General features: G+C 42.8%; 1 protein-coding gene across 4 annotated transcripts in view; it reads right to left on the bottom strand.

Moving 5' to 3' along the window:
• The window catches only part of si:dkeyp-14d3.1 (transmembrane protein 132C), a 142,629-nt gene that overhangs the window by 24,879 nt on the left and 97,334 nt on the right, over window positions 1-20,416 (bottom strand). For 3 of the 4 annotated variants that reach the window (XM_035435462.1, XM_035435460.1, XM_035435461.1), the window contains one exon: window positions 17,770-17,956. In XM_035435462.1, the coding sequence (XP_035291353.1) occupies window positions 17,770-17,956 (187 nt within the window). Of the gene's footprint in view, window positions 1-17,769; window positions 17,957-18,551; window positions 18,837-20,416 lie in introns of those variants that run through there. The other variant, XM_035435463.1, reaches the window with a different exon arrangement.

Raw genomic sequence — 20,416 nt, 5'->3', positions numbered from 1 at the left:
AGATACCAATGAATCAAGAAAAACACTTAATGTGGCGCTATCTTCAAATGACTTTTCATTACATTTTTATAGACTGTGACAGCGTTATACAGAGTATAAACCTTCTCTGTGCTGCTGACTTTGATTCAATTCCTTCTAAAGAGGGGCTTCAGTAAATTAATTCCCCCTCTACTGCCCCCCCCCATATCCAGAGGGACTTTTATAATACATAATAGGGTAAACGGTTGATGCCCAGTGAAAAGAGGGGCCATGTTCGATTATGAGAGCTTGAAAAGACCCAGCAGGTCCTAAGCGGCAGGATATTAAAGATCTGGCCCTGGTTGTAATAAGCCACACTGGGACATTAGAGAAATGCTTCAATAGCCTGCACAGTGAGACAGAGACACTGCAATTAAAGACAGGCAGAGGCTAGTTTGCCACGCTATGCCGTTCAGAATAACTCACGGGCTCGGAATGTGAAGGAGCTCGTACTGGAGCTGGAAAAAAAAAAAACGCTTCCTGAAAAATAAAACAAATTAAAAAATGAACATAATGTTTGTAAACCACAGGGCTTTTGTTCCTCCCATATCTATTAAATTCGCTCATAAGGTTATTAAATCTCAATTCACATGCTCTCGCGACAGAGTCACACTGGCACCAACATGGCGTCTCTATATTACACAGCTTTGTGAAGGTCTGGGAATGCCTCATTAGCTTCTTATGCCTCGCAAAGCTGGGGCGGCAGCCTGGTCTTGAGGCACAGGACGCACTTAGAATTCCAGACACGGCGGCAAGTGACGCGGTCTGGAGTGCAATTTCTCCCCGCGTCTGGCTCGGGCCTGAAATTAAGTGAGATTTATGGTGTCAGGGGGAGTGACACAGCTGGCATTAAAACCAGGTCCCCCCTCCCCCGCCCCCGCCCTGTCCCCCACCTTGCATTCCCCCCAAGTAAGGCCAACACGGTGCCCTCTTATTCGTCCACCACCGACCTGGTCGCCAGGCCACGGCTCCCAGAAGATTGGGTCAAGTGCATGAATGAGTATTATGGGAACATGCTAAGGAAGGGGAGCGGGGGGCCCTGCATTATTCATATGCTCACACCGCAGGGGCCATGGCAGTATATATTCTGCCCGGGCTGTTGTTTATTAATGTCAACGATCCGCTGGACCTTAATTTCACCCCTAATATACCGAACACATTCTCCACTCAGCCAAAGGGAATATCATTGACTAATCCACGCTTATCTACAACTTATCTACCCCCCCCCCCCCCCTTCCCATTCCTCATCAGTTTCACACACTGAAAACAACAAGGTACTATAAATCAATGAAAGGCTAAAATGTGTGTATGAGTGTGAGTGCGTGTGTGTGTGTGTGTGTGTGCTGGAGAGGCAGCAGGGTTTGATTACACGGGCTAATAATTCATTCATGTCACTGAAGGTGTACTGTGACATGTTAGATTCAGCAAGTGTTAAAGCCTGGAGCTGTGCCACCCTGTGAGCTGTCCTTGAGTGGGTAACCCAGCATTGAACCGCATTGGTGCTGTTGACCCAGCATTGATGCATTTCTGTGTGGACAACCATGACCCAGCATTATGCTATCCTTGTGTGGTGACCCAGCACTGAGCCTTCCCTGCGTGGGTAACCATGACCCAGCATTAAGTTGTCCCTGTGTGGGTGACCCAACACTGACCTGTGTAAGTGCGGGTGACCCAGCATTAAGCTGTCCTAGTGTGGGTGACCCAGCATTGAGTTGTCTCTGTGTGGGTGACCCAGCATTAAACTGTTCCAGCGTGGGTGACCCAGCATTGAGCTGTCTCTGTGTAGGTAGCCCTGCATTAATTTGCACCCCATGTCAGCTCATGTTGCCTACATTGTTGCTACTGTCACTTATTTGGTATATACCTAAGCAAGAGTGACATAGCAATACCAATGGCCAAACAATTTCAATGCAATATTTCCAACACAAATGAGTGCCAAGTGACGCTGAATACCATGTGAAATTCTTAAACATTCAGCTAACAATAGATAAAACCATAAACCACAATCACATCCATGATAAATATTCATTATTTAAATTAATACATTATCTCAATGATGGGAGATAGCACTATGCAAATATAGAACACCATGATGTCTCTTGGTTGAGATTTTAACCAAAATCCTTTAGGACTTGTGCTCTTTGAATACCGCATGCTGCTTATTGCAAAGAGCAGAGAATTCCCCTGTGTCCTGGAGGAAATGTGCTAGTCTTTCTGTACAGTTTGAGTGTCTGCATAAGCCACATAACTGTATTGCTTTGATCGATTTTTAGAACAGTTCACAATTGCAGCCCATCATTTTGGAGTAGGAAATGCTCGCAGTGGAACTTCCATTCATTCTGTTACAATCTATATTTCAAGCCAAACCTCAGATGGGTGGAATCCTTCTGCTTTCTCATCGACTCAGTGGTTAAAGGCTGTTTACAAATGTCTGGCTAAAATTTTGGAGATGGATTTTAAGGGAGATTGCTAAAGACCATCCATAACCGACTTACATGGTAGACTGAGTGGATTTTCCGAGCCAACCCCCTGGTTGCTTACAGAGGCCCTAAGTCAACACGATTCCTATTTAATTTGACTGATTGCTAGGACACTGAGAAGCTGACCCAATATATTCAAGTCCTGATCACACCAGTGGCAATGGGGTACTGTAGGAAAGAGGAATAGAGATCATCTCAAAATCTAACACTGTCATAAATACCTGTGATTTGACTACAGAAGTTGTCCAGAGCAATTATAATTTAGTTTATATTATTTGTAAATCAAGTCAAGTTTATTAAGTACCACATAGTATGAGCACAATGCATATAGTGGAACTATTTTGTTTCTAGGAAAAAATTTGTCAAAAAAATGTGATCATGTGATCACACATGCTCCCTCCCAAATCTTTTAAAACTGGTGAAAAAATAAATGACAGTAACCTGTGATCATCCAACATATATAAAAGCTGACCCACTCCTCACTCCCCATCATTCAGGTAAGAAAGAGTCGAAACAACAGCAGAAGGAGATGACACGTTCGCAATTTGTAGAATTCCATGCGCCCGGGATAACACACGAGACTACGTGGACGGAATCGCTCATTACCTATGGGGCCTGTACCGCGAGGTGCTGTGGGTGTTGATTCCTCCCTCTCAATTCAGTGGGATTTTAATTGGACGGAAGAAGAGTGACAGCAACACAGGGAATTAAAAAAAACCCAGTCGCGCCGCGGAAAGGGCGACACATCATCCATCGCACGACAATCCACCGAAGCGGCGAAGCAGTCAATGAGATCATTGCGCCTTCTTCACGGGAGAAAACCATTTCCCACCCGAGGCTGAAGCACACCCTTGTGTCTCAGACCTCCGCAGCCTCTTAAGAGAAGGAGATTACCGCGTACGAGGAGCCAGACGAAGGCCTACGGGCGGCCGCCCTTCAGCGGCTCCAAAAGACCACTAACCGCTTTCCAGTGCTATCGCGCGGACCGCGGGAGGGTGCTCCAGAGAGAGCTTATGTGCTCATTACGGTGGGGCGCCTCCTGGTAGAACGTAATGGGTACATAAGCTATTTGGATTGTGGAAACGTCGGCCGTGGGACCGCATGCGAGAACATCCACTCAGAGGCATCCCCGTAATGAGGGACCATGTGGAGAAGTCTTGTGATGCTGCTTGACTAGAAAGTATAATTACATTACCTTGCACTTGTAAGCTGTCTTTGGGCTACATTTGAAACCCTTTCCCCGCATTCTAACTAATCCGTTCTTTTTTTTCTTTAGAAATGTAATTAAATTCATCAATATGACCAGGGAAATTTGTTCTTGAAAGAAGTTACTCCCCTCCAGAGCCGGCCCTAGGGTTTTGATGGCCCGAAACAAGAATGTTGTTGTGGCCCCAAAGTGCTCCAACATAAATCACACTCACCACGTAACAGCTGAATGAATGTGGCTCCAGGATGACTGAGGCCCTGAACAACTGCACAAAGTGTTTATCCCAGTGGCTGACTCTGCTTGCCTCCTTACATATACTTCTATAAAGAAGCCTGAATGAGATGGTCTTGTAAGAATTTGCAAGTCGCACTACAATATTCAACACATAATTAATATTGACGGATAACCTCAACAAGGACACGTGGGTAGTCAGAAGTAGTTATTCAAAAATGAGTTTTCGCGAAGAAATCATTCTATTTGTATTACAAAGAGCTTCAAATCTTTTGAGTTTCAGCTTTCATCCAACATAAATTGCAACAAAATGAAGTAGAATTGACAGGACATGACAAAAAAAAAACATATTTCCTCTGTTTGTGCTCATCCACAATAAATGCAGAGCAATGATGAAGACATTTCACATAAGGTAACTTACTGGCTTTCATTTGCTCCACACTTATGCAGCAGGGAGACTGGAGTTTATTCCACGATTATCCAAAAGATCGAACCACCAACCCAAATATCCTTACAGTAACATTTCTATTTTGTCTCCATCTTTTATTCACCTTACATTTTTAGACTGATAGTCTGATATTCATAACCATTACTCATTAAAATGGATTGCATCTAATCCATTAAATATTCCCTTAAAAATACTTTTCCCATCATTTTCTCCCCAGTCTAGAATACCGACTTCTGTGGAAGAGAGTTAACAAGTACACGCCCTCTCAAGTATGTGATGTCACCAGATGCTTCTTTTCACACCATGGTCAAGCCAAGTTTGCAGGAAGGTTGCAGTTGGAGGAAGACACTTCATGTGCATTTTTAACAAGCAGACCACAGGAGCCCGATCAACCAGCAGGGTCACTAGAGAGCAATGAGCGTGTGGCTGACTGAACTCTCGGCAACCACCAATTAAGTGTCACCCTGAGGGCCACCGCCCACCATCAGCACTGGCCACAGTCGATACGGGGACAACTGGGATTACATTCCAGACCATGGGGCCTATCCACATACTAAAACGGTGTTATAAAGGGTCAGTTCACTTTTTTCATCTCAGTGTTAGTATATGCTTTCAATTAGTCCCAGCAGCATTGAATGCAATGAAGGATATTTTAGATACTTACAGAAGTTTCTCATGATGATAGCAAACTATCCCTTTAATAGGATGAGCCACCCCACAGTTCCTCTCCTTACCAGAAATCCAAAAATAGAAACAACAGGAAATGGCAGATCCACAGAAGTCTATTATAAAGATGAATACAATTCTATGTTTGCTGCAAACCCCATGATAAGAATAAACACAGTACCAGTGGCGCATCACATTCAGAAAGAGAACTTCAGAGGAATAGAATTCTGACATTTTCCGGAGCGCACAAAGACACACAGAGCCATTAACAAAACAAGCATTTCAGCAAAGTCACGCATAATACAACTCGGCGTGGCTGGTGCTGCTAACACAAATGGAAACAGTGGGCTGTGTGCCACATTTCAGAGCAGAAATATTGTTAAGCCTGTAGAGCAAACAATGAAAGTAGCTCTCCGAGCAAATCTGCATCCCGACTTCTCCCTTTAAAAAATGAAACAGGGAATTAGCAAGCTGTTTCTTTTTGGATTTGTTTGACCCCCCCCCCCCCCCCCCTTTTTCCTTAGAGATATTGTCATGAAATATAGGCAGTAGACAGAGCGGTGGCATCATGTATGAGGGGGGATAGAATTTGGGGTTTAGTTTGTCTGTAAAGACTTCTGCTGCACACTACTCACTAAATGGTCTCACGCAATCTGCTTCATCTCCATTACAGGGCCTAAACTAAGCTTACTGTGTTGGGATATGAGGAGCTACCAGGCCTCACAGCTTGGCTGCTTGTCTCAACTAATTATTGCAGGAACACAGATAACACTGAAAATTAAGAGGAAAATGTGAATAAAAAGAAAGTTGTTTACCACTTAGCCAAGAAGCCTATTAAAAGCATCCGTAATTTTCTTCTGTATTGATATATCTTCTTGCTTTAGAATAAGCTGATATTTTGGGGGGAATATTAGCAGCTGAAATGAGATATATTAGGTAAGAGATATTTCATGAAAAGATGGAGGGTTATTCCAGATTTTTTCATCATTTGAAAATGGGGGGGGGGGGGGGGGGTTGTTATAGCCAAATAGCAGCGAATTTCATTTTTCTGCAGTGGCAGGCTGGCTCCTGAATAAAACATTGTAGGAAGGAGAGCCTCTATATATTAACTTTATTGGACACAGCACCCACGTTGCTCACGTGTAGCACACCCACAATGCAGCTGGATCAATGGGTCAGGTAAGAAGGCTCGGCATCCCCAGAGAATACAAACGAGAGGAAGTTTTATCACACTCAGCGACACGGCAAGGTCGTCAGCCGGGGACGAGCAGGACTCCCCTGGGCCTCAAGGGCAGATGCCACCTTTCTTCCTATACAAGCGAGAATAAAAAGTGACAAGCCTGCCAATACATCACATATGGATGCACTATGGTATGGTATGGTGGGCGTGCCTCGAACCGAAATCCCGAAGCTCCGCCTCCACCTTTTCTGAGCTGGCCTAGAGAGGACACGGATTAACCGGAATGTCTATACCTCCCTTCACAATCTGTTCCAGGTGATAGAAAGATCTGTGCTTGGCTCTAAGCAAGTGTCTTGGGAGTGACCTAACAGTGGTGGCATCTGATCTGTATGCTGGGCTTTGCTCTGATCAAAATCCATACCACTGACTAAGCTGAGCTTAGTGTCCAAAACCCCAAGTTCAATCAGCAGTTTTTAACATTAATAGAGAATAGAGAATGTTAATACAGAATTTTATATAATTATAGCTTCTTCTTCTCAGGAATATAAAGAGGTGAGAAGTAGCAAACTGATATTTACATCTATATTTTTAAGACTATGAACTATGAGTTTTCTGATGTGCAAAGCAGTTTGCAAAAAGTTTGCGAAAAAGTAATGTATAAATCAGGAGATAAAATATCAAAAAACAAACTGCAAGGCTCAGAACATATAATCAGCTAAGCTGACCAGACATTCTTTTTTTCCTGGACAATTCTTTGTAGGACTGAAAATATCCATCCAGGAAGTTTCTACAAATGTCTAAAAATGCCTCATTCCAATGACTGCATGTAAACAATCAGTCTAGTATAATGTTCCTAACTCCTGTCTGCCCGTTTCCTCTTTTCCTGAAGTCCAATATATGGTCAATCTAAATGAACTATTTGTAATTTAACAGCAACCAGGTTTTTAAACTATCTTTCTGATAGAACACAATGTGTTTTGGCAGTTGGCCACATGTCTTCTTTGCCCATGATGGTTACTAAAGGTGTTCCTCAAGGATCGGTACTGGTTCCAGTCTTTTTCTCCTTTTATTTCAAAAACATATAACAATATTTTAATGCTTCTTTCACTAACCTCAGTCTGACAAGACTTTGCGCTCCTTTGAACTTTATTCAGACTGCTCTCAGCGAGCTACATCTGAAACTAAATGCTTTGCAAATTAAATGTATGTTGTTTCCTAGGTCCCATAAGTCAAGATCAGATGCAATTTCTCACATTAGATGGTAATCACATTCACCAGCTGTCATCTCATGCCTACCTAGGTTTCTGGTTGGATGAACACTGAAAATAAAGCTAGGCTCTAATTTAAAAACAAGTCTTTTTTATTTTATTTTATTTTTACATTTGAGGCCACCAGAAGGTTGGTTTTATCAAAATGTTTATCCTTAATTGGTTACTGTATATGCATGCAGTTTCCACTTCTTTACATGACCTACTGTGTTGTCTATGAATTAACATTTTTAACTTGAGAAGAACTTGAGAATCAGGAATAATCTTGCCATGTCAATACAGTGCTCTTATTTTAGATGTTCAATTTGAAATACCATAACTGAAAAATACATCTGCTTCTAATCTTGTTTACCCAGTATATACCGCTACAAGCTGTCTTACCAACTGTTTAGATTTCTTGTCATTGTTATATTGTTATATTATATATCTTTATAACTGTGCACATATCATGGTGCACTTGAAAAAGAGATGTCAATCCCAGTGGGGTTTTCCTGGTAAAATAAAGACTAAATAAAAAAAGAATTAGCCTAAATAAAACAGCAACCACGGTAAATTTCCTATCAGAATCTCAGCCAGCAGCCAGTATTTGCATTTTGAGGGCCCCAATAAATTTCCTGCAACAGATGTTTTTTTTTTATTTCTTTCATTTTTTAAAAGAACCATGGAGCCATCTGTGGCAACAGGACTAAGCAAGCCTGATGTAAACAAGAAGTACTGGCACATTGTTAGATACACTTAATATGACCAAAGATGTGTCTAACAGTGAGCCGCTTCGAGAGATTGATCTGTTGGGACCAGCAAAACAATTAGTCAGCTGTTAGGAAAGAGTAAAAGACACCATGGGCCAAATTGGACCATTTTCGTCAGGCCAAGTTTGGCTCCCCAAGCTGCCATTATCCAGAAAGCAGGCTTTTCACTTGGCTCACTCAATTTACATTGCAACTTTGGAACAGTTCTGGAAAGCTAAGCTAGTTTACTGTCTGTCATAGACTTTTGCAATGCAGATTTAAACTGAAAATGGACACATTGGGAAGCACATTGTTTTTTTATCCGATAATAACCTAATTTTGTTAGGGAGTGTGTAACAATGCGCAGCTACCACATCTTAAAGTTTTCAAATTAGAGTAAGCTTTACTGATGTGATGAAATGCAGTGTTACTGACCCTTATTCATTTTTTAAAAAAAACCCATGTGAAACAAAAACAATATATGAATATATATTTAAGGTAAATACAAGTGGAAATGATTAGAATTAATGTAGCATAATTTGCCATATATTACAATATGTCTTTATTATGATGCCAACTTATAAGTTGCCCCCTTTTCTACACACTCATTGAGATAAAGTGAGTGTGTATGTGCGTGAGAGAGAGAAAGAGAGAGAGAGAGAGAGAGGGAGAGAGGGAGGGAGGGAGGGAGGGAGGGAGAGAGAGAGAGAGATTTGAGATTTAAAAACCCTTTTATTGGGACATTGTTTAACCACAGAAATTACTGTACTTCAAAACAAAAATAATACACAAGCAACATAAAGAGAAAAACAATTAACAAACTAACCACAGGCAGAAAAGAGAGAAATAGCTAGAAAAAAAGAGAGAGAGAGAGATAGAGAGAGAGAGGGGCACCTTTTGGGAATGTACCTAAATGCTGCACACACAGGAATCACACAACACTGGCTCAGCTCCCCTGTAGCTTCTGTCTTCTCTGAGAGCCTGCCATACAAATTGATAAACTTTCAAAAAAAAAAAAAAAAAAGAATGAATGAAGGAGAGATGTTCAGATTCGGGAAACTCGTGCTACCGCTCATTAACACAGTCTTCTATCACTGGTTTCTGAGAAACACAATGAGACCCCAGGCATCTCTCTTTCTCTCTGAGGTAAAAACAGAATGAAACGATAGAGACAGAGCATATTTCGAGAGCGCAAAGACGCATATCAGGAGACTAAGTCTCTGTTCTCTGAAACTGAGAGTGATCGGCAACTCAATTAGTAGATCTCCCTAACCCACCAATAAAAAACAGAGGTGTTAGAACTGGGGAAGGGGACTAGGAGGGGCAGAATGTGACACGCCACAGCCCCAGGTCAAAGGACAGGCTCGACTGAGGATACAGTAGCAAGCATGATAATTGGGTCTGATCACTTAATTGACCTTTACTCCTCTGCCCTCCATCCAATCCCATCCCATCCATTTGCACTCTAAGAATAGTTAATTAATTAAGTTTGTGGGTATTGGCATAACAATCGCTATCATGTGCAAGACAGTGTGCTAAAGATAGTGGATTAAACATGACCTAAGCCAGGTTCAGGTATGCCACACACAGTGGTAATGCCTGTAAATGTAACTGTCAAGACCATTGGAACGCCACATGCTGCTTATTGTGAAGGAAGCTTGCTTGCTTGTTTAATGAAATACATCTAAGACCCTAGCTAAATAATTATATTTAAAAAAGGTGCACAAAGCACATGCATAGCTTTCTTTTGTTGAGGGAAAGTGAGCGCATGAATGAGGTAATCTGCAAGAAACGTTACACGAATTAAAATTACATGCGTTGTGACACCCATGAACACTGTAGTAGGTTCAATTAGCTGGCGTACTTTATCATGCTAATTTAGGCCGCAAGCCATACAAGCTTCTAATGTATTATCCACTTGGGATCCATATATCAGTTTGCACTGTATACTGTATGAATCACGCTATTCAAAGAAGCTTAATGGAATACAGCTCTGCTATTAATAATCAGTGGCAGGCACGTAGAGCAGCACTGTGAATGTAAAATAAGAGGGCTAGTACAAAGCTGTACGAGGTAGCGCACCAGTCGGCTACTGTTTCTGATACCAGATTTGTTCCGATTGAACTGCAGCAGAGCAACTCTGAGCAGTGCCAGGCAGAACACACTGCCGGTAAGCTCTGCCTTCCACACTGAGAATATTATAAATGCCCTGGGGGGCTTCTCCAAGCACGAACACTCTCTGGAGCAACACTTTTATGCAGGAGCCCCATGACTGATGTGCAATGTGGCCCAGCCAGGAAGGTGGACAGGCGGGTGCAGGACTGCTGAAGGGGAGCAGAGCTGTCAGACTTGATTGACACATTGTAGCCCAATTAATAGAAAAAAACAGCGGTCAGTTGAAAACATACCAGTGCTCCAAAAAGCATGATTGTCATTTATTTAGTCTCTTAGCTGACGCTGCTATTCCTTATATTTTCTCTCCATATCCCTTTGCATGTATTGGAGGCAAAGCATGCAACTTAATTCTGTATGGGGTATTTCATATTAATTTAATATTTTAATGAACATTTTCACATACTGGCCAACAGATCAAGAAATGAATCATACCCCATCAATGCCATATTTATCATTTTCTGATTCCCAGTTGGGTGGGGAACTGCTTCATGAGGCAACACTGTAAAAAAAGTACTGCTACATGGCAAAACATGCTACGCTTGCACCATAATGTGGCTGTTAATTCAAAGTGCCAATATTATTATACATATTATTCATCAAACATATTCTACATGTTCACGCCTTTTGCTGCTTAGATTTTTGGCATCTGACTGTGGTGATGAAATGTTTAATTGCATTCTGCATATAAATGATGGATATTTAAAATGCCTTCCATTCTATTTTCATGCAAATGAATAAGGATGTGCATACCCTAATCCCAAAGGTCGCTGGCAAACACAAACATGTCCGGTCCTGTCTGCTGCTTATCATGTTTTAAAATACCCATCCTTCCCTTGCATATAATACAGTTAAAACTCTCCTACCGCCTGTGTGAGTATACCAGATAAAATTGCTACGATTTTAAGCTTTTTACAGAGAAGACAGATCATATATCATTCAGATCAATGGAACTTCCAAAATTGAAATCAGCAGACTTTTAGCAGGGCATACCTGAAAATGCTGCTTTGGAACAACTTTCAACAGCACAGTGAGTCACTGCTCAATGATGACTATGCACCTTGGTTTTCAGTTTAAAATGACAACTTCCATGACTGGAAATCCCAACCTTATGATAATGCAAGAGATCAAAATGCTCAGACCACCATTTAAAATGGCAGTTTAGCTCAGATTTGAGCTTCGTAAAATCTATCTTCCAGTACTTATTACACTGTTCAAGACTGGAGCTGCTGCTGACTTCTTAAACCCCCTTAACATTTCGTAAAACCTTAACATTTGGCAGTCCAATTCTACCCTTTTACTATCTGTTAGCAAGACTGAGTGTGAAAAATTTGTTTTGTTTTCCTGTTCCATTTCTGGCCCCAGAGGAATGCGGTGTGCCATCTGTACTGAACAAGTTGCAACATGGAAATACAGCCCTCAAAATCACATCAACAACAATCAGCTAACCGAAGGCAAATCTACTAACCAAGCTCACATTACAGCTCTGTCTAAGGCTGCAAAAACAAACAATTTCATTTTTTTAAACTTGAATGGAGGAAGCAAAATTGCATCACTTGGTGTTCAGAGAGCTCTTTCAGTGGATTTATTGGTGGATATCATGTGAAACTTGCCACCTAGTGTGGAGTGTATAGGCTACAGTTTTTCTGGATCAAAATGTCTTTGTAACTGTAAGTCAGTGCAGTGAACTTTTGGAAAAGTTCACCCAGAAATGAAAAATGTATTTTCACTTACATGTTAATGATAATACAATCACCCAGAGCAGAATAGGCAGGCATAATGCTCTGTTTGCAGCCAGTTCCACATTTTCCTTACCTTCACAGTACTACCACAATGAATACCACAGTAAAATGGGGTGAATTTGTACTTCCAGTTGAAAAATGTTTCGATGCAGGGTCCCACAGCCCTGGCAGAGTTTACACTATAATGAACATGAAAATGAGTGATTGCGAGAAAGCTTTCAGCAGGAAATTAGGCATGATAATTCATCCAAGGTGCCTTTCTTTCCAGAGGAAGGCTCCCTTTGGAGAATGCACATATTACTAGAGTGAAAGGAAGAAAATAATACTTTGATATTGAATTATCCAGTTGGGTTTTCTACCCTCCATTTTGGGACGCAGTCAATGGGTCTTGAGCCTCTCACAGTCACAAAAAGTCAATAAATAAATAAATAAAAAACAAGTGAACAAAAAAAAAAAAGAGTGAGAATCTTCTGTGTCTGTCAACAATCCTTGAATCAGCACTTGCTCACCAATGGTGTGCTACCACATAATCTAATGCAGTTGAAGTGATGGTAACAAATCATTGCCTGGCACGATGCTCTCAGGCTGTGAACCTTTAGAGCATTTCTGAACATCCACAGATATTAAAGTGTCTGCAACAGGCTTTCAAGGTAATGCTTTGCAAATCTCTACCAGATGCAATACTAATCACATCCAAATTTACATTTCATTTCCGCGTTAGGTTCCTCTTTCAGACAGGCCTCATAAATTGACATTCTGTCCTGGGTGGAATACACTGTCACATTTTCCATACTCTCCCGCCCATTCACAGGACTGGATTTATTTAACTGCAATAGAGGCAAAGTATTCTGTAACACACGGTGGAATGTGACCCCAAAACTAGTCTCACAGCTATACAAAATGTAGCTGCCCTATAGAAAGTTTGCACTTACAACTAGTGCTTTTTGTACTGGTCTGGGATTTGTACTGGTCCGCTGAGTTTGATGGTGTATGCATATCATGAAATATAAATTTATATGAACATTCTATAAAATAGAACGGGTATTCAAAGCTGCTGCAGCTGAAGGAGCGAGAAGCACACACACACACACACACACGCGCACACATACGCACACACAAAAACGCATGCACGCCAAACATACAAGAAAGTCAGGCTGAAATTAATAGATATCACTTTGGAAGGCCTTGATCGATGCCTTTATCTTCACAGAACTGTGCAGGGTTTTTTTTTTCTCCCGGCGATGATGTATTGTGTAACGACGCATCGAACCGCATATCAATACAAACCGTTCCTTTCATTTCTTCTCATTTGAATGCTTTGAATGTGTATCTCAGGCAATGCGGCTCGCAGCCGAGGTCGCGGCGGCAAGACTGATGAGCGCTTGTGTGATGTATGTCCCTTCCCCTGCCTCATTTTCCATCATTCGCGCTCAGTCATTTATCGCCACACTGATAATGATAATGAGGCATTGGCGGTCAGGAGCGTATTACTTTTTGGATGGCAAAAGGTAATGGAGCAGCCTCCTGCTGGGCTGAAGAATCATATCTGCTTCCAATTACTGCTGTTAAAATCCATCTCCAAACGACCTGGAAAAAAAAAAAAAAAAACCCGCACAGTTGTTTTATGCCATGTGTGGCTAAAGGAGAGTGAGGAATCGCGGGGCGGACGTGGCGGGAGGGCCGGAGAGGCGGCGAGCGTTTTTTTCCGCGCGTCACGGACCGCTTGGCGGGAAGTCGCCGGCTGCATTCGCTTCCCCCGCGCTTCACAGAGAGGCTCCCTCGCACCATTTCCTTTTATTTCATCCCTTCACCTTCGCTCGCTTAAAAAATATATTCGAATCGCCGCATTTGCAAAAAACCCCGCCCTTCCCCGTTCGAATGCGGCTGGCGGTCTGTTTCGCGTGTTCTCTTGGCAGGCACGGACAGGGGAAAATCAGCTTTGAAGAAATAAAGAGATTTACTTCACAGTCAGATCCATCTCTTTGACTAGCGACGCTCTTTTACTGGCAGGATTATGGCTCTGGTGGTCCGGTGCCCATTTCCAACGCTTTGGAAATAATAATACATTTGCGTTACCGCTGATAAGTGATAAGGGAGCAAATTAATGAAAACAGAAAGCAAATCAGGGGGGGAAGGGGGTTGAGAGGCTATTGGGCTAATAAGCCATAAATGTGATCAAACTTTGAATAAGCTCTGCATTATTAATAATCATTACCCTTATTACATTACCGCCTTTGAAGCGGAGTCATTTATGGATTCTTCCCTCCATTTAAAAGGATTATTTCTGGCCCAAATTCAATTACCTTTTCAATCACAGCAGAAGACAATATGGCCTATTAGTCTAATAAGAACTAATTACACATGAAAGCTTCTTTAAACCAAAGTAACAACACGGTTGTTTCGTCAAATGCCTTCCGCGTGTCCACCAAAACCACTCTGCCCTATTCAATTAAAGGAGATGGGAGAAACCTCGCCGGCAACTTCCCCGTGATTGGGCGCTGCCGGGCCAGACCTGCTGATGTCATCGTTTCCCGCAACCCAATGCCGCTCTGGGCAGAACATGGGAATCAACGAGCTGTCCCGACCTCCTTGGGACACGCATTAATAGTTTCGCCTTCATTACGTCGACACCGAAACAAAGGCAACGCACAGAACCCCCGGGACGCCCGCATCGCGCGTTTACATGAACCGCAAGCCCCGTTCGGGGCAATCAGTGATAAATACGACAGCGCAGAAATGCACTTTGGAGGTTTTATGATAGGTAAGTAAAGGGTAGTGGAGCAGGAAGGAGCACCGCTCTTACACTGCAGACTCTGCTTCACCACCGGGTCCATGAGGGGAGGGGGATGTGTGCACGGGCGTTCTCACAACTTTGACTAATGCAGGACCGCACTGCGGCCCGCCGTGCTCGTACTGACGTGTGGAGACAGACGCCACATACACATACGTACGCATGTACAAACGCCCCCAACATACACCCATATATACATGCCATTCCAATGTTTCCTGGATGCACACACACTATATCCATAAACAAGCACATACATACACACATGCGCGCACACACACACGCACACACAAACACATGCATACACACATTATGATTCAGCTATTTGTGATGTGGGCTGGGGAACAGCCCGGAAGAAGGTATCAGCCGTTTCCTGCCGGAGGAGGAGAAGCCTGGCATCAGCCCAGCTCAGGATGCCGTTTATATTGCCTGGCCGTGCCAAAAGGACCTGGGGAGAGAGGAAGTCACAGACCCCCAGAGACGGTGCCCCATGACACGTTATTTACGGCTGTTCTCTTTCTGGGGTCCTGGGGGAGGAAGCATCACCGCAGGTAGCAGTGCTCATAAGGACTTCTTTCATTGCATACTGCATCGTGCATATTGCGCAACCGCTAGGGAGAAAATCAAAAGCTTAAGCCACAATGTATATATATAGAATTGTTTGAAAGGATGTTAATATAATCATCTATAGAATTAAGCATACATAATTTAACAGCAATCAAAAATAACGCTGATGGAGCACAAGAAATATGAAACGGGAAAAACAGGGTCGTCTGACACGAGAATCTCGTGTTCGCACATATTGTTTCGTCTCACTGCAGTACAAGACCTCTTCAATATAATCACTACTTCCATAAAGTGATTAGGCTATGCTCAGATATTGCTCCATCTGATTAAAAACCTGTGTCTTCCATCAGATAGTCTTGCCAATATTGCCGCCAAACGGAGCGGCGCTAAGGGCGGCTACAGATCTCCCAGGGGCGGAGGTTCCCAGTGGAGATACGCTCAGATCTCAGATAGAGAACCTGCTGCCTGTGGGAGTTCCACTCGGTCGTGAGAGAGAAAGGATACGTTGATAACGGCACTGCCGCATTTATCTCAATCTGAAAACAATGTAAGTGTCTCTCTCTCTCTCTTTCCCTCTCTCTCTCTCTCTGTCTCTCTCTCTCTCTCTGTTAGCCTGAATATACAACAAATAAAGGGAAAACTGAATGTCTTCTTCTTTCCCCACACATGCCTTCATCTCTTTTAGGAATCTAAAAGGTAAACATAATCTTTCCCCTGTTGTGGGGGAATGGGGAGGGGGGGGGTGTCTCCCGTGGCTCTCTCTCTCGAGTCGGTAAGTAGGGTGCTGCCAAGATGCGTTCAAAGTGAAGAAGAGATATTACTCATGTTTACTCAAGACAGGCCTGCGCAGTCACTGTGCTGACTGTGAAAACAGCTCCGCAATGGCGAACAACACAACTCTGGTGTTAAACACCAAAAAAGACAAATAAGATTTTACAGCCGTACCTCCTGATATCAAGGCGGTGACAGTCTACAGTCTAATATCGTTGTAGCTCTGGAATGCAAATATCTTGATATCGCCACTGCTGTTCAACAACAAATCAGCAAATGGCCAATAAGATATTGATATAGTACAACTGCTTCTTCTTCTGCTGATATGATACAGTCCAGTTAAAGAAATATGAGTCAATTTTAAACTTAACATTTAATCAACTCATCTGGAAGCTATCTACAGATGCTTAGCAATATATATTTACCATCATCAAAAGCATCTGCTGATTTAGTTGGCTAATTATAATTACCTTTAAACAGATGTTCATGTAGGCTTCAAAATCTTACCTACAGAGTCAAATTAATGTCCATACTGAACAGAAGCTTGAAAGTTAAACAACTGCACTGCAAATGCCCACAGCTTTTGCTGAATGTTTGCATGTAGTCCAGAAGAAGTTTATAATAAATTATAGTTTACCAAAAGTTCTACCAAAAGTAAATAAAAAACAAATGAGGTTTAATTAACAGCCACAAACTGGTATCCCAACAACCCATCCATAATCATATTGTGTGTGATCCTTCAACAAACAGGCTGAAAACACCTAGCCACTCTTAGATAACCCACCAATAATCATATTGTTTGTAATCCTTTAACAAACAGGCTGAAAATACCTAGTCACTCTCACATGTACGCTCTCAAATATAGCCCTGCAATTTTCTGTAATAGAGATAATAATGTAACATCAGAATAACATGCTGAAGAGAAAAATAGACAAACAAAAGCAAATCAAATAAAGCACAGAAGATAAGTGCTGGCAGCAGATTTGCAAGAGTTCTATTTCTAGTCTTCTCACATTGTGCAAACATTACTCCCAGAATCCTCTGCCAGGTAAGAAAGAAGTGACCCCCACATGCACACCATTTGTGCCAATATATTCCTGCCCACACATTTCCTCCAATAAAGACCAAATGAGCTCAGACCTTCAACACTGATAGCAGATTCAAAACAAAAACAGAATTGGGAATTGGTTTCATTCAGAACCTTTATACGTGGGTCCAAGTTAAATGAAAATCCAGTAAAAAGCGCATTTAATTCTTATTCACAAGGTGAAAAATGTTTTTGATGCAGCTAAATAAAACTGTACCAAAAATGTTAGTTGCTGTTATTTTACTGTTATGAATGTGCAATAACTTAAAAAGTGAAAACAGAGTGTACCGCTTTTTGCGATTTGATCTTGTTCGGCTGGTCGCATAATTTCCTGTTCTGCAGGGATCATTATCTGGTTGGTCGCTCAGCCTACCCGTTGTTTGGCTGTGATTAATTGGTTGGTCGCGTTGACTCACCATCGCCAGCGGGACTATGCCCCCCAGATCCTTCTGCGCCAGGTGGATCTCGGTCTCGGCCTCCTCGGTGAGGACGCGGGTGCCCGGGTACTCCACCTGCCAGCTTATGGACCGGCTGCCCAGGGGACCCAGGAAGCTGTCCACCTCCAGGTCCACCTGCAGGATCCTCTGAAATCCGCCCTCCGCCCTGGAGCACACAGGAAGGAGAGGACGACCGTCACTGCAGGCTCAGAGGGGGCTGCACATGAGAAATCAGTTGGCAGAAAGGCTCTTTCTTGTGCTGGAGGGAATCAGGGGAAAACACACCATGACTTGCTAAAAACCTGACTGTGTTTTTTCTCACAAATTCTTTTAACACCCCCTTCCCCTCTGAAATTCAGAATTTCCAACTGTGCCTTTCAAGTCATCGCCGCGCCACCGACGCCAACACAAGGACCATTACTGATGCCTATTTTCCACATTACAGGCTACACAGGGGGGGACTAGCATAGACAGAAATGGAAGCTTATCACTCGCTGTAAACTCCAGGATCCTCCGAAGGAGGGGAAAATGCAGCAGTAACCCAAAGGAGCTCTTTCAAATTTCAATGCCTCATGAGATTAAGCTAATTACCTGACCTGGGCATAGACCTGAAACATCTAGGCTAAGGAGCCAGCATCACTGCAGATCAGAATCAGAGAAACACTCAGGGCCATACAGCACTTCCCACTCACAAGAATCGGCCCTGTTTACAATGACACAGGCAGTATTATGCGAAGACATACGGCGGGAGTGAATTAGACCTGACAAATGTGGAGCGGCGATAATAAAATTCTCCGTGACACTGCATCTCCCTGGCGCACGGGGCTTAAATACAGCCGGCAGTCAGGGAGAGAGCCGGGATCCAGAGGAGACGCGAGATCTGTCAGAGCCGTCTCCCGAGAGCGTGTGCGTCGCGCGGTTTTCCACCGCCGAACTCCGCCTGGCAGCCCGGAAGACCCTCTGGTACTGCCAGGCACCTTGCGGATGAGAGGCGGGTCATGGAAAGACTTCTCGTTCCTTGTTCCCTTTTCCACTGGAGCGGAGCAGCGCGAGGTTCACTCGAGGCCACGGTTCTAGCACAGGCTGCACGTCGGTCGCAACCGCGGAAGAAGCTAATTACTTTTGGCACTCGGCCTTTTTTTTTTTTTTTTTACTTTTTGGGGACAGAAACAAAACAGAAAATACGCTTTTTCTTGGAAGGATTTCTGAACCGGAGCGCAGCACTCATTTATGAATGCAATACACAGCCAGAGCACAGAAACAATGAATAATACACAAGATGCCGGATTTACTGATCCCCACTCTCTGTCACTCTCACCCTTTCTGATGTTATTTATTTTCACCCCACACAGACAAGAAACAGTCGAAAGATCCCAGTGCAGAACAACCCAATTTTTCTCGTCGAAACAGGGATGCTATTAAATATTTAGAGAGGGGTCCAGATGACTTCTGTTGAATTCCATAAACCCGTGCCAAGCACTTCAGACAGCTAAGTTTAGAGTTTCAAAGAGACCTCGGGAGCTTACAAATGAAAGGTGCTGACAGATGATACACGGATTTACAGGGGCGCATGTACCCCAAACTATTTAAAATCGGGACAATGCGATTTGGGACAGTGCTCTTGCAAATCTCACAAAGAATCTGCAAGCAGGAACGGTGTCTGAGTGCACCCGCTGGATTTCACAGGGCCTTGTCACTCCCTGCACATCTTCAGCACGTGAGTGAATATGTCAAAATTAGAATGAAGACCAGCACTGTGAAAGGACCCGCATTTTTGCTGTGTGTGCAAACACCTAAAACCGCCTGTCCTTATTTCCTATACAGTGCTACTTAAGGTCCCAAAATGGTTCAAATTTGGCTTCCAATTTAGTGCTCATAGTTGTTATAAAAGCACAGGATTTGTTTTAAATTTTTGATCTACTTGTATAATACTTTTTACAGAGACATTACAAAGACACTCTACTTCAACTCCCCAGGGGGAAGGAAAAAAAAACCCTCAAACATCCTCGAACACCGAAATATTTTCAGGTATTAAATAAATGTCACGTCCCCATGCCAACTTGACTGTACATATACTAGAGGTCGATGGAAAGGTTCACTCATACTGTACATAACCAGGATCAGGACAATTGGCAAAGACCGAGAAGACATGTCTGAAACAGAGGTTGCGCCAAAGTCACAGATGAATTAAATTTGATGAACTTATCTATGTGAAGCCTGTGTTTTGTTCTACTCCAGATTACAGTTGGATGTTACAAGCAGGCATTCAGAAGTTGGCATCCATAAACTTTATATTCAGCTGTAGGATGCTGCTAACACATTAGGAAGGACAAAAGGTGAGAACCCCTAGCCGTGAAAACTGAATCCAAGCCACAGATGCAGTAAATTCTGCAGCAGCAGTAACTAATGTTACCTTCAGTAACATCAGTTACCCCCTGCAGAATTACAAAGCCATTGAAGGAAAGCACCCCGCTCCCTCCAACAACCAATCAACAGTGCCTCCGAGCTTCATTGTTCTCTTCAGTCTTTGACTGGAAAGATCTTGCTGCAAAATGTTGGTTCCAACAATTCACATATTATTAAACGCACATTTCAATTCATCCTGGAATTTTAGATATTTACAATA

This window comes from Anguilla anguilla, chromosome 10, assembly GCF_013347855.1.
Source record: "Anguilla anguilla isolate fAngAng1 chromosome 10, fAngAng1.pri, whole genome shotgun sequence".
NCBI classification, from domain to species: domain Eukaryota; kingdom Metazoa; phylum Chordata; class Actinopteri; order Anguilliformes; family Anguillidae; genus Anguilla; species Anguilla anguilla.
The sequence above is the reverse complement of the archived record's forward strand: the minus strand, read 5'-3'. Positions and strand labels throughout refer to the sequence as shown.